At 39.3% G+C, this 23268-nt stretch overlaps 1 protein-coding gene across 1 annotated transcript in view; it reads left to right on the top strand.

Annotated features, from left to right (window-relative positions):
- VWA8 (von Willebrand factor A domain containing 8) overlaps positions 1 to 23268 on the top strand; it is a 380884-nt gene that overhangs the window by 82823 nt on the left and 274793 nt on the right. The window contains exons 13-14 of the mRNA XM_040267183.1: positions 14856 to 15016; positions 17082 to 17195. Coding sequence (XP_040123117.1) covers positions 14856 to 15016; positions 17082 to 17195 — 275 coding nt within the window. The remainder of the gene's footprint in view (positions 1 to 14855; positions 15017 to 17081; positions 17196 to 23268) is intronic.

Raw genomic sequence — 23268 nt, 5'->3', positions numbered from 1 at the left:
TGGTGAGGAGCAGTGCCCACCATACCCTCATGTAGTGAGGAAGGTGGGCAGGGCTGCCCTGATGCCTTCCGCAGCCTGCTTCTTTAATCTCAGCAAACCTTCTTCTGTGCTGTTTCAAGCAGGAGAATCCACATTTATCATGAGTGATGCTCCCTGAATCTATTAACTCTTCCCTATGTCCCACATGGTGACAGGTGTTTGCAGTGTCTCCCATGGGGGAGCAATTCAGAAACATCAGTTTTAGTTTTGTGAAGACAGTTCCCAAAAGGACACATTAAACCAATCAAAAGAGTTATTTAGTATTTTAGCCATGAAACACTTTTAGCTTTGTCCCCATCCACCATGCACCCCACACCCAGTCACCAGTCTAACAACATTTGCTTTTTACAAGATCCACTCTAGCTATGGACATCACCAGTAGCTCTAACCCATCCTCCCTGGACTCCTGTTTAGAATTTGCTGGAAAATGCATTTGGCATATGAAATTTTACTTTATAGAGTTTTTAAGAACCCATTAATTATGTCATTTGAATGTTAATAGACACTTATTCCTCTCTATCACACACAAATTCACTCTTGGATAACATTAATATTCTACAGTCAAAGCAGATTTCACTTATACAATACAGAATTATCAACTATAGTCACCATGTTTTATATTATATCCTGAGACCCTAATTCATCTTATACCTTAAAGTCCGTACCCTTTTACCGACCTCTTCTTATTTCCCTGGGCTTCCCGGGTGGCTCAGATGGTAAAGAATCCGCCTACAATGCAGGAGACCCAGGTTCAATCCCTGGGTCAGGAAGATCCCCAGGAGTAAGCAAATGGTAACCCACTCCAATATTCTTGCCTGGAGAATTCCAAGGACACAGGAGCCTGGCAGGCTACAGTCTATTCAGTCACAAAGAGTCAGACACAACTGAGTGACTTTCACTGACTCACTCACTCATTCTTATTTCCCCTCACCTCTCAGTCCCTGCAGAGAAGGCGATGGCACCCCACTCTAGTACTCTTGCCTGCAAAATCCCATGGACGGAGGAGCCTGGTAGGCTACAGTCCATGGGATTGCCAAGAATTGGACACAATTGAGCGACTTCACTTTCACTTTTCACTTTCATGTGTTGGAGAAGGAAATGGCAACCCACTCCAGTGCTCTTGCCTGGAGAATCCCAGGGACGGGGGAGCCTGGTGGGCTGCCGTCTATGGGGTCACACAGAGTCGGACACGACTGAAGCGACTTAGCAGCAGCAGCAGCAGCAGCAGCTCAGTCCCTGACAACCATTTTCATTTCTAGGAGTGTGACTTTTATCTATTTATTTATTTTTAATTTAAGGATAATTGCTTTACAGTATTGTATTGGTTTCTACCAAACATCAACATGAGATTCCACTTGTAAATGATACCGTAAAGTATTTGGCTTTGTCTTTCTGACTTACCTCACGTGGCGTTAACACCCTCAAGGTCTATTCATGTTGCAGGTGGGAGAAATTCCATCTTTTTTACGGCTGAATAATACGTGTGTGTGTGTGTGTGTGTGTGTGAACCATAATTTCTTATCAGTGTTTTGTCAATGAACACTCTTGGCTGTTGTGAGTAATGCTGTAATGAACACAGGAGTGCAGATATCTCAGTATTCTGCTTTCATTTTCTTTGGATATAAACCCAGAAGTGGGACTGCTGGGTCATACGGTAGCTCTGTTTCTAATTTTCTGATGAACCTGCGTACTGTTTTCCATAGAGGCTGCAAACTTTTGCGTCCCACCGACAGGGCACAGGGGTCCCCTTTTCTCCACCGCCTCACCAGCATTTGTCACCTCTTGCTGTGGTTTGTTTGTTTTGTTCTTGATAATGGCCGTTCTTACAGGTATGAGATGATATCTCATTGGGGTTTTGGTTTGTATTTCCTTGATGATGAGTAATGATGACACCTTTTCATGTATTTGTTGTCTATTTCTATGTCTTCTCTGGAAAAACATGTGATCAGTTCCTCTGCCCATTTTTTAAGCAGATTTTTTTTTTTTTGCGACTGAGTTATATGAGTTCTTTATTTAGATATTAACCTTTATCATTCCAATCCCAAAGAAAGGCAATGCCAAGGAATGCTCAAACTACCGCATGATTGTACTCATCTCACATGCTAGTAAAGTAACACTCAAAATTCTCCAAGCCAGGCTTCAGCAATAATTGAACTGTGAACTTCCAGATGTTCAAGCTGGTTTTAGAAAAGGCAGAGGAACCAGAGATCCAATTGCCAACATCCGCTGGATCATGGAAAAAGCAAGAGAGTTCCAGAAAAACATCTATTTCTGCTTTATTGATTATGCCAAAGCCTTTAACTGTGTGGATCACAATAAACTGTGGAAAATTCTTCAAGAGATGGGAATACCAGACCACTTGACCTGCCTCTTGAGAAACCTATATGCAGGTCAGGAAGCAACAATATGAACTGGACATGGAACAACAGACTGGTTTCAAATAGGTAAAGGAGTATGTCAAGGCTGTATATTGTCACCCTGCTTATTTAACTTCTATGCAGAGTACACCATGAGAAACGCTGGGCTGGGAGAAGCACAAGGTGGAATCAAGATTGCCAGGAGAAATATCAATAACCTCAGATATGCAGATGACACCACCCTTATGGCAGAAAGTGAAGAGGAACTAAAAAGCCTCTTGATGAAAGTGAAAGAGGAGAGTGAAAAAGTTGGCTTAAAGCTCAACATTCAGAAAACAAAGATCATGGCATCTGGTCCCATCACTTCATGGGAAATAGATGGGGAAACAGTGGAAACAGTGTCAGACTTTATTTCTTTGGGCTCAAAAATCACTGCAGATGGTGATTGCAGCCATGAAATTAAAACACGTTTACTTCTTGGAAGGAAAGTTATGACCAACCTAGATAGCATATTGAAAAGCAGAGACATTACTTTGCCAACAAAGGTCCATCTAATGAAGGTTATGGTCTTTCCAGTGGTCATGTATGGATGTGAGAGTTGGACTGTGAAGAAAGCTGAGTGCCAAAGAATTGATGCTTTTGAACTGTGGTATTGGAGAAGATTCTTGAGAGTCCCTTGGACTGCAAGGAGATCCAACCGATCCATTCTAAAGGAGATCAGCCCTGGGTGTTCTTTGGAAGGGCTGATGCTAAAGCTGAAACTCAATACTTTGACCACCTCATGCAAAGAGTTGACCATTGGAAAAGACCCTGATGCTGGGAGGGATTGGGGCAGGAGGAGAAGGGAACAACAGAGGATGAGATGGTTGGATGGCCTCACCGACTTGATGGACAAGAGTTTGGGTGAACTCTGGGAGTTGGTAATGGACAGGGAGGCCTGGTGTGCTGCAATTCATGGGGTGGCAGTCAGACATGACTGAGTGACTGAACTGAACTGAACCTTTATCAGTTACATGATTTGCAAATATCTTTTTCCATTCAGTAGTTTCCCTTTTCATTGCGTCCGTGGTTTCTTTGCTGTGCAGAAACTTTTTCTTTTTAGTCTGATGTTGTCCCACTTGTTTATTTTGGCTTTTATTGCTGTTGCTTTTGGTGTCAAATCCAAAAATTATCCAACATCAAGGAGCATACCACCTATATTTTCATCTAGGAGTTTTATGGTTTCAAGTCTTAAACATTCAAGTCTTTAATCCATTTTGAAGTAATTTTCATGTCTCGTATAAATAGGGTTCAGTTTCATTCTTTTGCATGTGGCTATACATTTTTCTTGATACCATTTATTAACACCATTATTTAAAAAAAAGTATTTGACAGTGCTGGGTGTTAGTTGAGACATTCATGATCCTTTAGTTGTGGCATGTGGAATCTAGTTCCCTCACCAGGGATCAAACCGAGGTTCCCTGCACTGGGAGTGTGGAGTCTTAGCCACTGGACGACCAGGGAGGTCCCTTGGCGCCAGTAATGAATATGTATTTTGGCTCCTATGTCATGAACATGTTCACCATGTATGTGTGGGTTTCCTTCTGGGCTCTCTGTTCTGTCAATCTATATGTCTGTTTTTACGGCAACACCATACAGTTTTGGTTAGTATAGCTTTGTAATATAGTTTGAAGTTAGGAAGTGTGGTGTTTCCAACTTTGTTCTTCTTTCTCAAGATCTATGTAGCTATACAGGGTCTTTGATGATTCGATACAGATTTTAGAATTGTTTATTTCTGTGAATAATGCCAGCTTTGAATCTGTAGATTTCTTTGGATTGTATGGACATTTTAACTTTTTAAATTCTTCTATTCCTTGAATGTGAACTATCTCTCCACTTATTTCTGTCTTCAGTTTTTCCCTTCAGTATGCTATAATTTTATAGTTATGTGAGGTGAACATTTATAGATATTTAAGTTTATCTCATTTTTGGTGAGAATATTTAAGTTCTGTTCTCTTTTGTACATGTTAAACATTTGTAGCTATTTAATTAAAATATGTTACAAGTCATAATCCATCCTTTAAATTATAGTGGGAGTCACCTTTTAAGAATGAAAATCAGGTCATGCCATTTCTCTGCTTAGAATCTGTCAGTGACTTTCCATCATACTTAAAATAAGAACCCCTAGTCTTAGCTTATGAGCCGTCCACCAATGCTTTTCAACCTTAGCTGCCTATTGGAACCAGCCAAGAAACTTCAAAAACTTTTCAGTGTCCAGCCCCCACCTTTAGGGAATATGAAGTAATTGTTTTGAGGTAGGACTCAGATATATGCATTTTTACAAAAGTTACTCAGTGATTCTAACAGGGAGCCAGGATTGAAAGACACTGCCCTACCTGATCTGACACATGCCTGCATCTCCAGCCATCTCTCCCCAGGCTGGACCCTTTGCTGGTTGTGTTTATGTTGGCCTCACCGACTACTTTCAGTCTCTTAATGCCATTTAGCTTCTTTCTGCTTTAGAACTTTTGCACAGGATGTTGCCTCACCCTGAAGTACTCTTCCCTTGATCTTCACTTGGCCTTTTAGCATTCAAACAGAAACTTGAGTATACTTACTGAAAGCATCTTTGACCCATGGAGCTATTTGCTTATCACATGACCCAACATTTTCTGTGTACTACTGACCAGTATGTGAGATATATATACATACGTTTTTTGTATTTTTTTTTTTTGCATCTCCTCCCTCCCTCTGTTTTTTTCTCAGCCTATGTTCCTTACCTTTGTCTGTTTTGTTCTTTCTCCTTCTAATGTAAGATCCATGTTTATCTTTTTCATTACTGTCTTGTCAACACCTGGAACCATGGCTTATGTGTACTAACTAGGCAATCGGTGTAGGAAGGAGTGCATAAATAAATTTTGAAAAATTTGCATTGTTTTTAAAGGGCCAGTTCAAATCTGACCTTTGTCAAAGTTTTCTTTACCTATTTCTTATTTGTTTCCATATTTACTTTTTCTTTAAATTCTAAGATTAAAATTTCTTTTGTCATACAGTAGTTTTGTATTTATTTATTTTTAATTGAAGAATAATTGCCTTACAATATTGTGTTGATTTCTGCCATACATCAATATGAATCAGCCAGAGGTATATACTTCTGGCCCTCTTGAACCTCCCTCTGCCTCCCATCCGATTCCACCCCTCAGGTTGTCATGTAGCACCAGGCTGAGCTCCATGGATATACAGCAACTTCTCATTAGCTACCTATGTTACACATGGTAATGTACATATGTCAATCGTGTGTATGCTAAAGTCGCTTCATTTGTGTCTCACTCTTTGTAACCCTGTTGACTGTAGCCCACCAGGCTCCCCTGTCCATGGGATTCTCTAGGCAAGAATACTAGAGTGGGTTGCCATGCCCTCCTCCAGGGGATCTTCCCCATCGAGGGATTGAACCCACATCTCTTACGTCTCCTGCATTCGCAGGTGAGTTCTTTACCACTAGCACTACCTGGGAAGCCCAGATTTCAGTCATTCAGTTCATTCAGTTCAGTCACTCAGTTGTGTCTGACTCTTTGTGACCCCATGGACGGCAGCACGCCAGGCCTCCCTGTCCATCACCAACTCCTGGAGCTGACTCAAACTCATGTCCATTGAGTCAGTGATGCCATCCAACCATCTCATCTTCTGTCATCCCCTTTTCCTCCCGCCTTCAATCTTTCCCAGCATCAGGGTCTTTTCCAATGAGTCAGTTCTTCACATCAGATGGCCAAAGTATTGGAGCTCAGCTTCAGCATTAGTCCTTCCAATGAATATTCAGGACTGATTTCCTTTCGGATTGGCTGGTTTGATCTCCTTGCTGTCCAAGGGACTCTCAAGTCTTCTCCAACATCACAGTTCAAAAGCATCAATTCTTTGGTGCTCAGCTTTCTTTATAGTCCAACTCTCATATCCATTCATGACTACTGGAAAAGCCATAGCTTTGACTAGATGGACCTTTGTTGGCAAAGTAATGTCTGTGCTTTTTAATATGCTGTCTAGGTGGGTCTAACTTTTCTTCGAAGGAATAAACATCTTTTAATTTCATAGCTGCGGTCACCATCTGTAGTGATTTTGGAGCCCCCAAAATAAAATCTCTCACTGTTTCCATCATTTCCCCATCTATTTCCCATGAAGTGATGGGACTGGATACTATGATCTTTGTTTTCTGAATGTTGAGTTTTAAGCCAACTTTTTCACTCTCCTCTTTCACTTTGGTCAAGAGGCTCTTTAGTTCTTCTTCACCTTCTGCCATAAGGGTGGTGTCATCTGCATATCTGAGGTTATTGATATTTCTCCAGCAATCTTGATTCCAGGTTGTGCTTCATCCAGCCCAGCATTTCTCATGATGTACTCTGCATAGAAGTTAAATTAGCAGGGTGACAATATACAGCCTTGACGTACTCCTTTCCCGATTTGGAACCAGTCTGTTTGTTCCATGTTCAGTTCTAACTGTTGCTTCTTGACCAGCATACAGATTTCTCAGGAGGCAGGTCAGGTGGTCTGGTATTCTCATCTCTTTCAGAATTTTCCACAGTTTGTTGTGGTCTACACAGTTTGATTGTATGATTTAGTGCTGTGATTATACTTTTATTAGGGTCCTGAACTGTTAACCTAGATTTATTATTAGATTTAAATTTTAAAGTATTGGGATTTTGTTCCTTTGACTGATTCAGATTCAGCTGTTATTAAATACCCACTAGGTGCTGGACATTATCTCATTTAATTCTAAGGATGTTTTATTCACTTCCCCCATTTATCATAAGTCTCAGAATTGGGATAGAACCCAGCTTTCCTCATACCTTACGCATCCTTTCAGTTGTGCTGCTTTCCATGCTGGCTGACTAGAAAGAATTCTAGTGCTGCTGAGTGAGGTCAAATGCCGTTAACTGCTCCATAGGTCTTTCCTGAATACTGAACAGGTTATTAGCACTTATCGCATCTTTGACTTTATACTTTATTTGTTACTATTATAAGGCAATGTTCTTTAAACGGGAATAGATTGCTACTTTCTCACCTGTCAGACATTTGTGATAAAATGCAACAGAGTTTGCAGTACCATTTGAATAACATGTGGTTCTTTAGTTTGTGTGTCTTGGGATTTTGCTCCTTAATATCTCTGCGTTTTGCCTTCCTTTTTGAGACTGTCCTTTACCCTCTTTTATGTATCTGGTTTTTAGCGTTTTTATTTATTTGGCTGGCTGTGCTGCCCGCAGGTTTTCTCCAGTTGTGGCGAGTGGGGGTACTCCTCACTGGTGCACGGGCTTCTCATTACAGTGCCTTCTGCTCTAAGCGCCGGCTTCAGCGCCGGCTTTAGTTGGCACACGGACTTAGTTTCTGAGGCACATGGAGTCTTCCCAGACCACACCCACGACCCTTGCCCTGGCAGGCGGATTGTTAACCAGTGGACCACCAGGGAGTCCTTATATACTTAGCTGTCTGTGAACATTTCTGAACAAGCTTTCATTAAGTTGGTTTACTTTTAAAAAATTATTATCCTTGGGTTGTTTATGGACAACAGGATCCATTCCAGCTGCCTACAACTGAGAGCAATTTATTACAGAGTATTAGGTAGCTTGCAGAATGTCTGGGAGAGAGAGGGTGCGGTGTTTAGATTTCACCCAGTTAGGAATGACAGAGCTGGGAGAACTTCGGCCATAACCATTCTAGAAGAGGGGCTTTCCTTGCGCTGGCTGGCACTTCACCCTCACCAGCAGTTTCTTCAGTTCCCAGTTTTGTGTATGGGAGAATGCTTGGTAGAACTTGGGTCATGTATCGAACTCTAGCTGTAAAGGCATCTAAGAAGTGATGTTTTTACTTTTCTAGCCTCTGTACCATAGCAAGGCTAGTAGAAAGGATTTGATTGGGTTAACTCACAGAATCCGTATTACATTTTTTGCACCTACTCTGACCTTGCTTGTATATTTTATTGTATGACTTTATTAAGATGTCCTTTTGGTGGGTCACTTGTGAGATACTGGGTTTGACTTCTAGTTAGCCCCAAGCAGATGAATTTTGTTCTGCATTCATAGTATAAATCTTTAACTAGAGTGGATCATCTTGCAGTCAATCCCACTGGTTATAGTAAAGAGCTATAAATGATTCAAAATCAGCTTCTTCCATCAATAGAGTAACTGAAAACAATCATGGCAGTCTTGTGATGCCATCGTTATATACATAAAGGAAGCATTTATTATACTGGTGACTGGTTAAAAATAGTTCCTTTAAAAGAACCTGAGGGAGAAGCATGAAAGAGTTTATAAGTAATTTTACAATATATGTAAAACAAGAGGCCTTTTTGTTTGAGATGAAACATAAATGACACAGGAATGTTGGCAGCATGCCTTGCATTTTGTTCGCTGAGTATGCTTAGACTGTAAATAATGGCTTCATTTCTACTTTGGGACCTAAAAATTATTAATATTCTGTGTGTATGCAGTATTTATGCAGTATTCTGACCCTAATTGTTATGTACATAATTAATCCCTTATTGCAAAGTTAACATCAGTTAGTTTTGGTGTATTCTTTTATTCCCTTAATCCCAGATTTTCTTAGTATTTATACTACTGGCAGGATATTTTCTGGTACGGTAAGTTTTGTTCAGATAAGCAAAATTTATTTGAAGTAGACCTAGAAAGACTACAAAATTCCAGCAAATTTCTTTTGAAAAAAAAAAATCACTAATAATACTTACTTCCCCCATTCAAAAAAAATTAAATGCCAATGGCTTATGTTTTTAACTCAGGAATAAGAAAATAAAGAATAATATTCACCTAGAGATATAATTACTCTTAACTATAGCTAAAGCAGTTTCATCTCAATCTTTTATGTACATGTTTAAAGATATCTTTAAACAACAATAGAGACTAGCTGCTTTAGGGGTCATTTCCGGGAGCAGTAACATCAGTAGTTACTAATTCTTGCCAAAGAAGTTGATTGAGGAAACCTTTGTGGAGGGTACCCTGAATGGTGTGCCCTAGGTACATTCCTTTATTAGCACTACACTATATACATGAGTTGATTAATCCAGACTAACTCTCTGTGGAATTTCTTTTACTTTAATTTGTTGCTGCATCTGTGGTAATAATATTCTTGGGGACAACCCGGCTCCTTTGCTTATTAGTTGTGTGTCCTTAATTGGGTAAAATGAAGGCATTTTACCTACCCTTTAAGATTATAAGGAGGACATGAGTTAATTTATGTGAAATACTTCTTGCCTAGTAAAACCCTCCATAAGTATTAGCTGCTGTAATTATTGTTACTTCTATTTTTAACTCCTTAACACACTATTCTTTATATGATAGACCATGAAACAAATTTATCTTAGTCTCATTATCAAGAAGTGTAGTTCTGCTGCTTTTTTGGTGTCAATGCTGTAGAATTAAAGCTTATTAATATATAACTTTTTTAATGTCAGTGTTTTTGTGTGTTAGAAATTAGATTAGATTCACATTTTAGATTCTTATATGTTTTGTGGGTCATCTTTACCTTTCTTGGTTTCATCTTCTCTTGTTTAGTTTTCTTTAACAACTTATTTTAAATTTTATAATGTATTATACATTTTTTGGAAGCCAGCTTGCTTCTGAAACTCTTTGGGGTTCATAAATATGGTAGAAAAGTGTATTTTTTAATCTAGTTGAGGTCATAGTTTGTATATAGTTCAATATCATTTGCTATATCATTGATATTTTCTGCCAGCAAAATTATATATGCTTTATAATATAAAATTTTACTTTCTTATCAAACATTCATATTTAGAGAGGTAGCTGAAATTTCTTTATTCACTAAAAATTTAGTTTATTCATTTGTTTTTCTGAATGATACTGTACCTTGGAAAATAAATTCTAATCTTATTCTAGTCACTGATCACACAACCATATTTTTGCAGTTATTTATCAAACTACGTACCTATATCCAGGTTTCTTAAGGGAATCTCAGAAAAATTAATGCATAGCATTCACAGGTCCTAAAAGCATTGATAATTGCTTTTGGGCTCAAGTCTACATTCTGGTACATTTTGTGCAGTTATGCTTCTTCTCATTGTAATAGGACATTTTTATTTTTAGTAAGGTTTCTCTATTGCAAATCAAAAGAGCAAAATTCATAATGACACAGAATCTTAAGACATACATAGATGTTTTCCAGGGATCTTAATGAAGGGGTGAGGTGTTTAAGGTTAGACAATAGTGTTCAAAAGGAACTAGTTTTCATGTCCTGTTATTTTTAAATTTTTAAGGAAACACAGAAAGAGGAAATGGTTTGGCCTCTTATGATATCATTAGTGCTATTTTTATTCTCTTAAGTTCAAAGGTTTCAATAATAAGAAAAATATATGCAAAAATTGGGACATTCATTGTTCTTTGTTTTTATTAGTGTGCTTTCAAAATGCTCATAGGGAGTAAGCATATTTCTTTTTAAAATTTTGTTTTTGCACTTGCTTTATGGATATATGTGCAAGCAGAATATGTAAGCTTTATGGATATGTGTGTAAGCAAGAAGAATAAGGAAATGACATATTTTCTAACAATTCCATGTTGCCGTATGTTTTAAAATAAATAAAGATATTAAAACAGCTTCATGGTACTAAACCCAAATGCTGTAGACAGAAACACTTGAAAAAGCTGTTACTCTGTTTTAAAAATTATCTTAATATTGAGATCATGTTACTGACTCATTTCAGACTGTTCTGAAAAAATTCTGTTTATTAAGCTTGATTAGGTTCAGTTCTGTGAAAATTCAGTTTTACTTTGGTGTACTTATACTGTCATACAGTGGAAAATAACTCACAATTGAAAATAATTTCTTATTGTAACTAATATTAAGGAAAATGGGGGCAATTATCTTTTTAAGAAAAAGCTGGAATTCTGTCTTTTCTCTCAATCCTCTTTTTTTCTCCAGGATCTTAATTATGAAAACCAACTACTTTTATTAAAGAGAATACTTTTTCCCCCGCTTAGAGTTTTTTTTTTTTTTTTTAATTTCAGTACACAGGTACATTAGAAATGAAGAATGGCTCTTTTTCTCATAATAGTATGCAGAGACTTGACAGGCTAAAACTGGACTGAGCTGGTCTGTTAAAAATGCCAGGTGTTTTCTCTTCTCTGCTCCTCTGAAGAGTGAAGAAAGGGAAAACTTTTCTGGTCTGTTGCTGTGGTTGGCATTAGTAACTTTGAACTCTTTTCGATCTGTTACTGCTTGTTGTATAGCTGCTGCTGCTGCTGCTAAGTTGCTTCAGTCGTGTCCGCCTCTATGTGACCCTATAGTCGGCAGCCCACCAGGCACCCCCGTCCCTGGGATTCTCCAGGCAAGAACTCTGGAGTGGGTTGCCATTTCCTTCTCCAATGCATGAAAGTGAAAAGTGAAAGGGAAGTCGTTCAGTTGTGTCCGACTCTTTGCAACCCCATGGATTGCAGCCCACTGGGCTTCTCCATCCGTGGGATTTTCCAGGCAAGAGTACTGGAGTGGGGTGCCATTGCCTTCTCTGTGTTATGTAGCAGCAAGTCATTAATTTCAGTTTACTTCAGTCAGTAAAAGGCTGACAGCTGCTAGGTTGGAAAAAAGGAGCTCTATGTACTGGTTGTCTTTCTCATGATCTTTATTAGTAAATGTTTACTTGTTTGAATGAGGTACATATTGTAGACATTGTATGAACTAACAAATTATGAATCATTCATGACAACAAAATGAAATTGTGTTGTTTTGTATCTTGCACAGAACAGTGATTAAGGATGTGGTTGGTGTGAGAGTAAGGAATTTTCTCTGTCAAAATTAAAAAAAAAGAAAAATGTTACCAGTTGCTAACCTCAGTTCCACTGGAGTCTGAACCTCTAATGCCACAGTCACATTCCTCATCTCCTCTTCCTGGGCCCACGCAAGAGACTCAGGAGTTGGGTCAGCATACCCTCTGTTTTCAGTATGAAGCTGAGATTTTTTCACAGTTAATCCCCAACCATTTCTTTAGCAGTATGGTATCAGTGGGATACCTTCTTCATGTTACCTCCTCTCTGAATACTTACGTGTGCATGCATGCTCAGTCACTTCAGTCTGTCTGACTCTTTGTGACCCCATGGACTGTAGCCCTTCATGCTCCTCTGTCCATGGGATTCTCCAGGCAAGAATACTGGAGTGGGTTGCCATGCTCTCCTCCGGGGCTGTTCACCACCCAGGGACCAAACCTGTTTCTCTTCACATCTCCTGCCCTGGCAGGCAGGTTCTTTACCACTGGAGCCACCTGGGAAGCCCCAGAGAAGGCCGCTTATTCCCTACAGAAATGCCTGAAGGAAGTTGGGCTTCCCTGGTGCTCAGACGGTAAAGAGTCTGCCTGCAGTGCGGGAGACCTGGGTTCAATCCGTGGGTTGGGAAGATCCCCTGAAGGAGGGCATGGCAACCCACTCCAGTATTCTTGCCTGGAGAATTCCATGGACAAAGGAGCCTAGTGGGCTGCAGTCCATGGGGTTGCAAAAGTCCTAGCGGATACACAGCACAAAGAAACTAAAGCCCATTCTTTGCTTTTTTCCTCCATTTTCCCCCACCTTTTAATTTATATTCTTTTGTTATACATTTTATATGTTGTGCTGTACTTAATCGCTCATTCATGTCTGACTCTTTGGAAAGGAAATGGTTCTCTTTTGCTGCTTCTCCCCATATCTAGAATCACACTATTACAGTCATTGGTTTTATAGAGCTATATATTTGATTGATCATATCAAGACACCTAATATCATTAATTTTATCTGAGGCTAAGTCACACATTTGGCCATGCAAGAAGCAATAATCTTATAAAATAGAGTGTAAGAAATATAGCTAGTAACATGAATGTGGTCATTACATTAATAAGTATTTAAGCCAAGAACTTCTATTAGGTATAGCCCAGTATCTCCTTAGTCTGTTTTGCACCAAATCATGTCTTTAAGGAAAATTATATCTTGGCGTTGTACCTAAAGACACCAGAGATGTCTGTACATACAAGGTGAGTAGTGGGTCATTGGAACCCCTTACAGGATTTAGAAAGGAATCCTATCTTCTGAGAAGTTACATGGATGGTCCCAGAAGAAGGAAAATTGATCTTTATGATTGAATAGGCCTTTCTGCCATTAGGGAAGTCTGGTTAATGCATAAAGTGGTTGCAGAAATGCACACTAGAGGGGAGGGAGGAGACCCAAACAGGGAGAGAACGTTTATGTTTAAATTTTTCTTTTCTTGCCTGAAAAAATGTGAATTTTTATTTTATCAGCTTGAATGTTATTGTTTCTCAAGTGTTGTTGATTCATCATAAGCTGATTTATACTTTCTAAGTCAGTACTTTGAGGAAATTGATGGTCAAGACATTTCAATCTTGATTTCAATACAGATTTTTTGCTGTCATGAATATAAACAAATTCATGCATTTTCTGTCATCTTGAAACTAGAGTTGGGTATCAAAGAATTTATAGAAGCTTTTAAATTTTTGGCTAAGATTGGCTGTAAATGTTTAGCTTTGTTTGATATAAGTGACACAGAATTTATCTGAAGCCGATATCAGAAAGGGCTTCCATGGTGACTCAGATGGTAAAGAATCAGCCCACAATGCAGGAGACCTGGATTCAATCCCTGAGTTGGAAAGATACCCTGGAGAAGGGAACGGCTACCCACTCCAGTATTCTTGCCTGGAGAATCCCTTGGACAGAGGAGCCTGGCGGGCTACAGTCCCTGGGGTCACAAAGAGTCAGACACGACTGTGCACACTCAATAACAGAAAAGAAACTGTTAGCTTCACTGTTAACACATGTGAGAAGAAAATGTTCATATTATCACACCCAAATTATTTTATGGTAGGTAGATATTTCATGCTACCGCTGTCAATCGTTTGCTTAAACACTAGCACCTTGTGTTTGCTTGTAAGCGCTGTGCTGTCGTTTGTCAGTTCCTGTCCCTCATCTGATGACTCTTCCCAGTTTCCTCCATTTTCAAGTCTCTTTAACTGTGAGTCGCTGAGTGATTCCTAGCATGGCTTTTCAGGAAAACTGAACTGCCAAAAAACGCACATCATTAATAAAGCATCTCCTCCTAGTGAGTTTGTATGGCCTCTTAATTCTTAAAAAGGAAGTCATACATTTTGGCCCTTTCACAAGTAGAGCTGATTGAGTAAAATTCCGTTGAAGTTCTGTAGAAGTTAACTGCCATCATCTGTGTAGGTACCAAGTGAACATTTCTAAATAAAACAGAGGAACAAAAGAAAAAAAGCCCTCACTATATTATGTGGGTGAGTAATAGGAAAAAAGTTCAGATAACCAAGAAAAGATTCTGAATATCTTTCTCTTTGATGGATTGGAGAAGATGACTTCCCAGTTGCTGTTTGGAATATTACATTCCGAGAGAGGTAACTCTAAGGCTAAATAAGCTATTGTCCGTGTCTTAAAAATTAATTCTGTTATTTTCTCTGGTGGGTGTTGGGACCGGTTTCAGGATATGACAGCGCGTGATCTGCTACAGCAGAGGTACACGCTTCCAAATGGAGACACTGCCTGGCGGTCCTCGCCCCTTGTAAACGCTGCTCTGGAAGGAAAGCTGGTTCTCCTGGACGGCATTCACAGAGTCAATGCCGGGACGCTTGCCGTGTTGCAGAGGTCGGTTCTGAGTCACAGAAGCACACCACGCAAACAGTCGACACGGAGCTTTCTCAATCTTCTGATTTAAACTGGATTACATAATTCTCGAGGAATTTATAATTCTGTATCCAAATATAACAGCAGATGTGTTTATTGTTGTAAACACAGTAGAGCAGAACTTCGAGTAATGGGAAAAGCCAGTGCCATAGCAAAATTCTCTGTGTAGGAGCTGAAAAAGGCAAATTTTTCAGTAGTATTTTTGAGACTTTATATATATGTTGATTGATCTATGCAATGAGTCACAATTGAAGTTTCTATAGTATGTCAGAGTCAAAGCTTCACTGTTTACAAACTCCTTTTTCAGTCCTAGATCTACATTCTTGGAATTTGTTTTTGAGAGAGAAAATATAGTTCCTTATGTAAAATGTATAATGGCTCTTTGGTTGTATTTTATATAGGCTAAAGTTCACTTTGTGTTTATAGACTTCAACAATTGTGTCAACTGTGTTTCTTATTTCAGCTTAGGTGGGGCAAATATCCACCCATTCATAGTTAACTTCTCTTTAATGTTAAGACTTCGTGTGTAAATTTCATGGAAAATAGTCCCATCTTGTGCCACTTTGGGAGATTAATGATACTATTTTTGTTTGTTTGTTACATCTTGATTTTATCACTTGTTTTTAACTTTTAACTCTAAATTTTAACTTGCTGGGAAAGAAATAATCCAGTTCCCCAACTAAGTAGTCAAAGTTATTTTTTTGTCCTTGATGAGATGCAGGTACGGAGTATAATTAAAGATTCTAAAAACACTGTTAATCCTGATTCAGTTTGAGAACGTTTAAAAGTCATAACCACAACCTTCCAGTGATTTATCATAAGCATTCCATATATTTACAGTTTTTCCCTCCTCTAAACAGACAAATGCAAACACAAATGAAATAGTGCCTGCTGCCTCCTTTTATTAGTTCTTTCTTGGCCCATGTGGCCAAGTAGTAGTAACATCAGCAGCAGCTACCATTGAGTTCTTAATCTTTGCGAGGCCTTGTGCTAAGCCAGGGTTTCTCAGAGTCTTAGCTGTGGAGTCTCCTTATGGGAGTGAGGCTTAGAAATGACTGATGCCTGGTCTCCACCTCCTCAAATTCTGATGTAATTGATCCAGGGTAAGACCTGAACATTGGTGTTTTTAACCTCCTCCCAGTAGATTCTAACGTGTAGCTAAGATTGAGAACAACTTTCAGCATCTGCCTTACATTAGCTATTTAATTTTCACAGCAATACTGTGAGGTTGGTGTTACTGCCCTAGTTTTATACAAGATAAAATTTTAGACCGGTGGGTCAGTTCTCTCCCTCCCCGGTCATTCAACGGGTAAGGTACAGGGTTGGGACTTGCTCCCACGCCTGAGTGCCCATGTTGCTGACCTCTGCAGTGTGCAGTCTCCCCTCTCCTCAGGGTTCACTGAGCGGAAGTCTGCGCAGTGGACATCAGGAAACCTTAGTGGCTGGTGTAGGATCTAGAGCAGCACTCTTTAAGCTCTGCAGCATCTGGAAGACAATGCTATTTGAGCTGTGGACGGCTAGGTTCCATCATAGTTGGTATCTGAAATAGCACTAGTTATTTCCTTGTAAAGATTTTAGACATTCTAAATCCTGTAATTGCAAAGATAGAACTATTTTGATAAAACTCTGCCTTAAAGTGTTCCCTTAGACTCAAGGGAGTATGTGCCAACTGCCTTGTTCATTAATATTTACCTCGTGGTTATCCTGAATCACTCATTCAGCTGTTGCTTTTCATTTCCCTCCTCCTTCCCCTTTCCAGCTCCTTCTCCTCCTCCTCATCCTCCCTGTTCACATCTAGTAACCGTGACTACTGCCCTCCAGTACAGAAACCAACTGTTTTTGCCAAGTATAACAGCACTAGCCAACTTAAGATATCAAAAAGTGCATTTTGAGTCTAACAAAAATAGTTAGACTCAACTGTCAGTAATAATAGAAATGACTAAAATGTTACCTGACTGATTCTACCTCGAATAGCTTCAACATTTAAACTGATTGATTTGTCTCCGGGCCTTCTCCTGTCCATTAGGCTGATCCATGATCGGGAGCTAAGCCTCTATGACGGCTCCAGGCTGCTGAGAGAGGACAGGTACACGCGCTTGAAGGAGGAGCTGCAAGTGTCTGATGAGCAGCTACAGCAGAGGTAATCGGGCTATGCTACTCTTATTCTTATTGTCAAGAGCATGTCTTTAAAAATTATTCTTCTAAACCTAGGCTCAAACCAAGATCACCTTGAAGGGCTTAATAATTTGGCGTCCTAGACAAGATCTTATACGCACACTTTTTAAAACTTGAGTTTGCTCTCCAAGATGTACTCTGTAGGGTTTCCCTGGTGGCTCAGACAGTAAAGAATCTGCCTACAGTGCAGGAGACCCAGGTTTGATCCCTGGGTCAGGAAGATCCCCTGGAGAAGGAAATGGCAACCCACTCCAGTATTCTTGCCTGGAGAATCCCATGTGCAGAGGAGCCTGGCAGCGGGGCTGCAAAGAGTTGGACACAACTTAGCAACTAACACATGTACTCCGTACTTTCAGCCTACTTTTATGGAAGTGTTTGAACATTTTCTGAGAGCATTAGCTTTAAGAAGATAATTCCTCTTCTGTTTTCCGAGCAGTTCAATTTTGGCCCCAAATTTTGTATCATTTCGGAAGAAACAAAAAGGGTCTCACACTTAACTGTGCCTACCCTCCAAGAAAGTGATCGGTTACTTCTGGGGTTTGTCACCTGATGCAGGAGTGCCCTTTGTGTCTTATTTAAACATTTCTTCCAGAACTGTGGCAACCAAATTCAATGTATTGGATCCTGGATCAGGAAATCAAATGAAAATAGCTATGAAAGACATTTTGGGACAATTGAAAAAGTTTACATGTTATTGAATTAATGTCAGTTTTCTTAGGTTTCACAATGGTATTGTGTTTATGAAGGTGTTAACCTAAAACAAATAGACCTCCAGTTGTTTCTCCAGCAAAAATGGGTTTATTTAAGGGGTCTCTAACCAATGGGGAGCTACGTGCAAGTCCTTATGCAACAAGAAGAGGAGGAAGGGCTCATCTAAAAGGGAAAAAGAAAGTCAGAAGAGCTATAATGATCAAAGAGTCCATTGGTGGAATTGAGGGTTGGAAGTCTAGTGTCTTTTCATTCTATTCCTAGCAGCCTAACAGTCTTTCATTGGCTGAGCTCTTGCCAGGCAAGAAAAGGAAGGTTTTCTTCTTCCTGTTGACCCTGCTATTGTCTGTCACAGGGCGTGAGAGCCCCCGCTTCTGGCTTCCTGACTTCTTAATTGAGTTTTCTGTTTATTGATTTTTTTTACAAAGGGGAACATTTCTATTCCTAGGACCTATATTCTGAAATATCTAAGGGATAATGTAAAAAGATGCCTTCAAGTTATTTCCAAACGTTTCAGGGTAAAAAAGATGTGATGAATGGATTTAAATGTACCACACAGAAACAAAGAGCAAGGGGAGAGCAAAAACACAAAGCAGTGAAGTCTTAACAACTGGTGAAATGTAGGTGAAGGATATTTGGGTGTTCACATTCTGTTCTTTCAAATTTCGTATGGGTTTGAAAATTCTTTTAAATTTATTTTTTAATTGGAGGAAAATTGCTTTCAAATGTTGTGTTGGTTTCTGCTGTACAACAGTGTGAACCAGCCATGAAGAAGAAGGGAAGTGAAGTTGCTCAGTCGTGTCCGACTCTTTGCATCCCCATGGACTGTATAACCCACCATGCTCCTCCATTCACGGGATTTTCCAGGCAAGAGTACTGGAGTGGGTTGCCATTCCCTTCTCTAGGGGATCTTCCCAACCCAGGGATTCCGCATTGCAGGCTGACGCTTTACCATCTGAGCCACCAGGGAAGTCTGAATCAGCCATAATGATACACATATGCCCTCTCTTTTGAGCCTCCCTCCCACTCAACCCTCATCCCACCCGTCTAGGTCATCACAGAGCACCAGACTGGGCTCCCTGTATTACATAGCAACTTCTCACCAGCTACCTATTTTACACATGATAGTGCATGCATATTGATGCTACTTTCTCCATTCATCCCATTCTCTCCTTGCCCCACTGTGTCCACCAATTCACCTCTACATCTGCATCTCCATTCCTTCCCTGCAGATAGATTCCTCAATACCATTTTTCTAGATTTCATGTATGTGCGTTAATACACGATATTTGTTTCTCTCTTTGTGACTTCAGTCTGTGTAATAGGCTATAGGTTCATCCACCTCACTAGAACTGGCTCGAATTTGCTCTTTTTTTATAGCTGAGTAATATTCCACTGTATATATGTACCACATCTTCTTTATCCATTCATCTATAGATGGACATCTAGGGTTGTTTCCATGTCTTGGCTGTTGTGGATAGTGCTGCAGTCAACGTTGGGGTACATGTGTCTTTTAGAATTTTGGCTTTCTCAGGGTATGTGCCCAGTTGTGGGGTTGCTGGGTCGTATGGTAGATTTATTCCCAGTTTTTTAAGGAATCTTCATACCACTCTCCATATGGCTATATCAGTGTACATTCTCAGCAGCAGTGTAGAGGGTTTCCTTTTGTCCACATCCTTACCAGCATTTATTGTTTGTAGATGAGATTGGCTGTCCCCGCTGATCATGAGGGCCAGCCTGCTCCCTGCTATACCCAGGGTTCATGCCTAGCTCCCTAAAATCTTCAAATTAAGAAGTTTCAACGAAAATATTTCTTTCAGCTACATACTGTGCTTTCCTTTAGAAGAGATCTAGCAATTATAAGTAATTTTCTGCCTCATTACATTTCCGTGGATATCTTCATGTAATTAGAGATTATTATTAGTACTTTGGGGAATTCCCAGTCACTTAATTGAATCTTACTTGATTGAAGCCACTCCTTCCCCTAAAGAACTTGCTGCCATATTTAAAACAATGAAATCCAGCAAATGCTAATTATGTGTGTTTCTTATTGTGTTTATGTTTTATCTTTGGAATTTTTTTGTAGAGAGAAAATATTTAATCTTATTATCTCTGTAAAAATTTGCTTGATTACACGGCTATTGCCTACCCTCAGATCCTTGTAGCCCAGTAAGTGGTTTGGTTGAGTGTTTAGGGAGGCAAATTATAAAGAGCGCTCTCATATCATACCTTGGGCTTATAACATTCAACTACTGTACCTTATTTGCGTGTGACTCACCTATCAGGGAGCAGTTGCATTTTCAGGGAGACGAATCAGAGCAGCTGGACAACAGCTCCCAGCAGGGCTGCCCGTTGGTTTCCCTCAGGACTTGAGGGGCATTGTCTGCTCGCCAAACGTCCAGGAAACGGCAGCCCTTTTCCATGGAAGGAACCCAAGTTCTCCCTCATGGTCACAAGCGGTTTTACAAATGAACATACTCTCAGGAACGAAGTGGCCCCAGGCTTCACATTCAGGATCTGACTCAGACTGGTCGATAGTGCTTCTTTCCCAAAGCGTCCTGTCTTCATCACTCTTGATTTTCATCATTCCCGTGAATGAAACCAGGCTCGGTTCTGTCTCCAGAAGTCACTCTGAAACCGGTGGAGACAGATGATAGCACTGCTTATTTCCTTCGCTTATTTTTAAAATTTTTGTTTAAGTTTTTTTTTTTTAATTATTGTTAAATATGCATAAAACTTGAGCCAGGCAGTTTTTCAAAGCTTTTCTGGAAAAATACCAGTCCTCTGTTATGTGTCCTGGGACACTTTCCTGTTGCTTCTTCCTCAGAGACTACCACTTGCAAGTCTGAGCTGTTTCTTTGGATATTTACCTCCATGTCACTAAATAATAAACTTTTATTGACATTGCTTGATTTATTTTTCAGTGTTGGGCACTGCCCATTGATTCCCTACTATGGAAAATGACAGTTTAGACCTCTTCCACCATCCTGCTTCCCACTGCACATGCATACCTCCTATCTCCCATTCTTCCTAAATATTAGGTAGTAATTTTGTTTAGAACTTCATTCAGTGTTTGCATTATTATGATAGCACAAGGACTGTATACTGCTGAATCATTCAGTAGACTACAGTTATTTTTCTTTTTACATATGTTCTATTTTTCCTAAAGTTAGTATTTGCCTACATATGAAGAACGGCAGAATATAAATAAAAAATTAAAATGCAGCTTTAAAATATTACAATAAAGATGTCTACATAATGCTATGGGAACCCAGATAAAGAAGTGACTTTCTTTTCTTTTTTCTTGTTGAGTTCAGTTCAGTTGCTCAGTCATGTCCAACTCTTTGCAACCCCATGGACTGCAGCACGCCAGGCTTCCCTGTCCATCACCAGCTCCTGGAGCTTACACAAACTCATGTCCATTGAGTCGGCGATACCATCCAACCATCTCATCCTCTGTTGTCCCCTTCTCCTCCCTTCAATCTCCCTCGCCTTCAATCTTCCCCAGCATCAGGGTCTTTTCAAATGAGTCAGTTTTTTGCATCAGGTGGCCCAAGTATTGGAATTTCAGCTTCAGCATCAGTCCTTTCTGTGAATATTCAGGACTGATTTCCTTTAGGATTGTGGATGGATCTCTTGTTACCTCACAGAAACTTATTAGTGAAGGCAAGTTTCTTTAAAGAGTTGGCAACTATAAGTTTATACTTTATTTGCACCAAAAAAATAAGTGTTCAAATTTGGCTTGACTTTTCATTTTTGAGACAACTAGTAAGTATCTAGTTATTATACAAATATTTTTGTGTGTGTGTATGTGTGTTAATTGAACTGTAGTTGACTTGTAATATCATTTTCAGGTGTACAACTTAGTGATTCAATATTTCTATAGATTCTGCTCCGTGTAAAGTTATTATAAACTGTTGGCTATATTCCCTGTGCTGTACGATGTATCTTTGTAACTTATTTTATACATAGTAGTTTGTACATCTTAATCTTCCATTTCTGTCTTGCTCCTCTCCACTTCTCGCCCGGCTGGTAACTACTACTTTGTTCCCTGTATCTGTTGTATTCATTTGTTCTCTTGTTTTGTTTGTTTGTTTTAGATTCCACAAGTGAAAACATACAGCCATTTGTCTTTGTCTGACTCATTGCACCTAGCATAATATTCTCTAGATTCATTCACATTGCTGCAAATGGCAGTGTTTCATTCTTTTTTACACAGAATAATATTGCAGTATATATGTGCCACATCTCCTGTATCCGTTCATCTGTTGATGAGCACGTAGGTTGTTTCCATATTGCGTCTACTGTAATTAATGTTGCTGTGAACATTGAGGTCCATGTATCTCTTCAAATTAGTGTTTCCATTTTCTTGGATTATATACTTAGGAGTAGAATTGCTGGATCATGTGGTGGTTCCATTTTTAGTTTCCTTTTTTTTTGAGGAAACTCCATATGGTTTTCCATAGAGGCAACCCCAATTTACGTCCCACCAACAGTGTACCAGGGTTCCCTCTTCTCCACCCCCTCACCAACATTTGCTGTCTGTGGTCTTTCTGGTGATAGCCAGTGAGACAGGTGTGAGAGGGTATGTCCCTGTAGTTCTGATTTCCATTTCTCTAACGGTTAGCCACGTTGAACATTCTTTTCAGGTACCTTTTTTTGGCCATCTGTAAAACTTGTTTGGAAAAATACTTACTTACAACTTCTGCCATTTTTCAGTCAAGTTGTTTGGTTTGGTTTTGTTTGGTATTAAGCTGTATGAGCTGTTTGTGTATTGTGGATATTAATCCCTAATCAGACATATCATTTGCAAATTTACCTTCTCCCATTCTGTAGGTTGCCTTTTTTTTTGTTAATGTTTGCTCTGGGTTGTCATAAATTGCCTTTATTATGTTGAGATGTGTCTCCTCTATACCAATTTTGATGAGTTTTTTTTTTTTATCATACATGGATGTTGAATTTTGTCAAATGGTTTTTCTGCATCTATTAAGATGATCATGTGATTTCTAACCTTATTTTTCTTGATGTGATATATCATGTTGATTGATTTGTGGATGTTTAATCATCCTTGCATCCCTGAAATAAATCCTGCTTGATAATGGTATATAATCCTGTTTATATATTGTTGAATTTGGTTTGTTATTATTTTGTCAAAAAAATTTGCATCTATATTCACTTTCTTCTGTATTGAATTTGGTTTGTTATTATTTTGTCAATAATTTTTGCATTTATTTTAGCATCTAATATTCTTTTTTTGTACTGTCTTAGTTTGGTTTTGGTATAAGGGTAATGATGGCTTTGTAGAAAAAATTTTTGTTCCCTTATCTTTA

This window comes from Oryx dammah, unplaced genomic scaffold, assembly GCF_014754425.2.
Source record: "Oryx dammah isolate SB20612 unplaced genomic scaffold, SCBI_Odam_1.1 HiC_scaffold_24, whole genome shotgun sequence".
Taxonomy (NCBI): Eukaryota; Metazoa; Chordata; class Mammalia; order Artiodactyla; family Bovidae; genus Oryx; species Oryx dammah.
The sequence above is the reverse complement of the archived record's forward strand: the minus strand, read 5'-3'. Positions and strand labels throughout refer to the sequence as shown.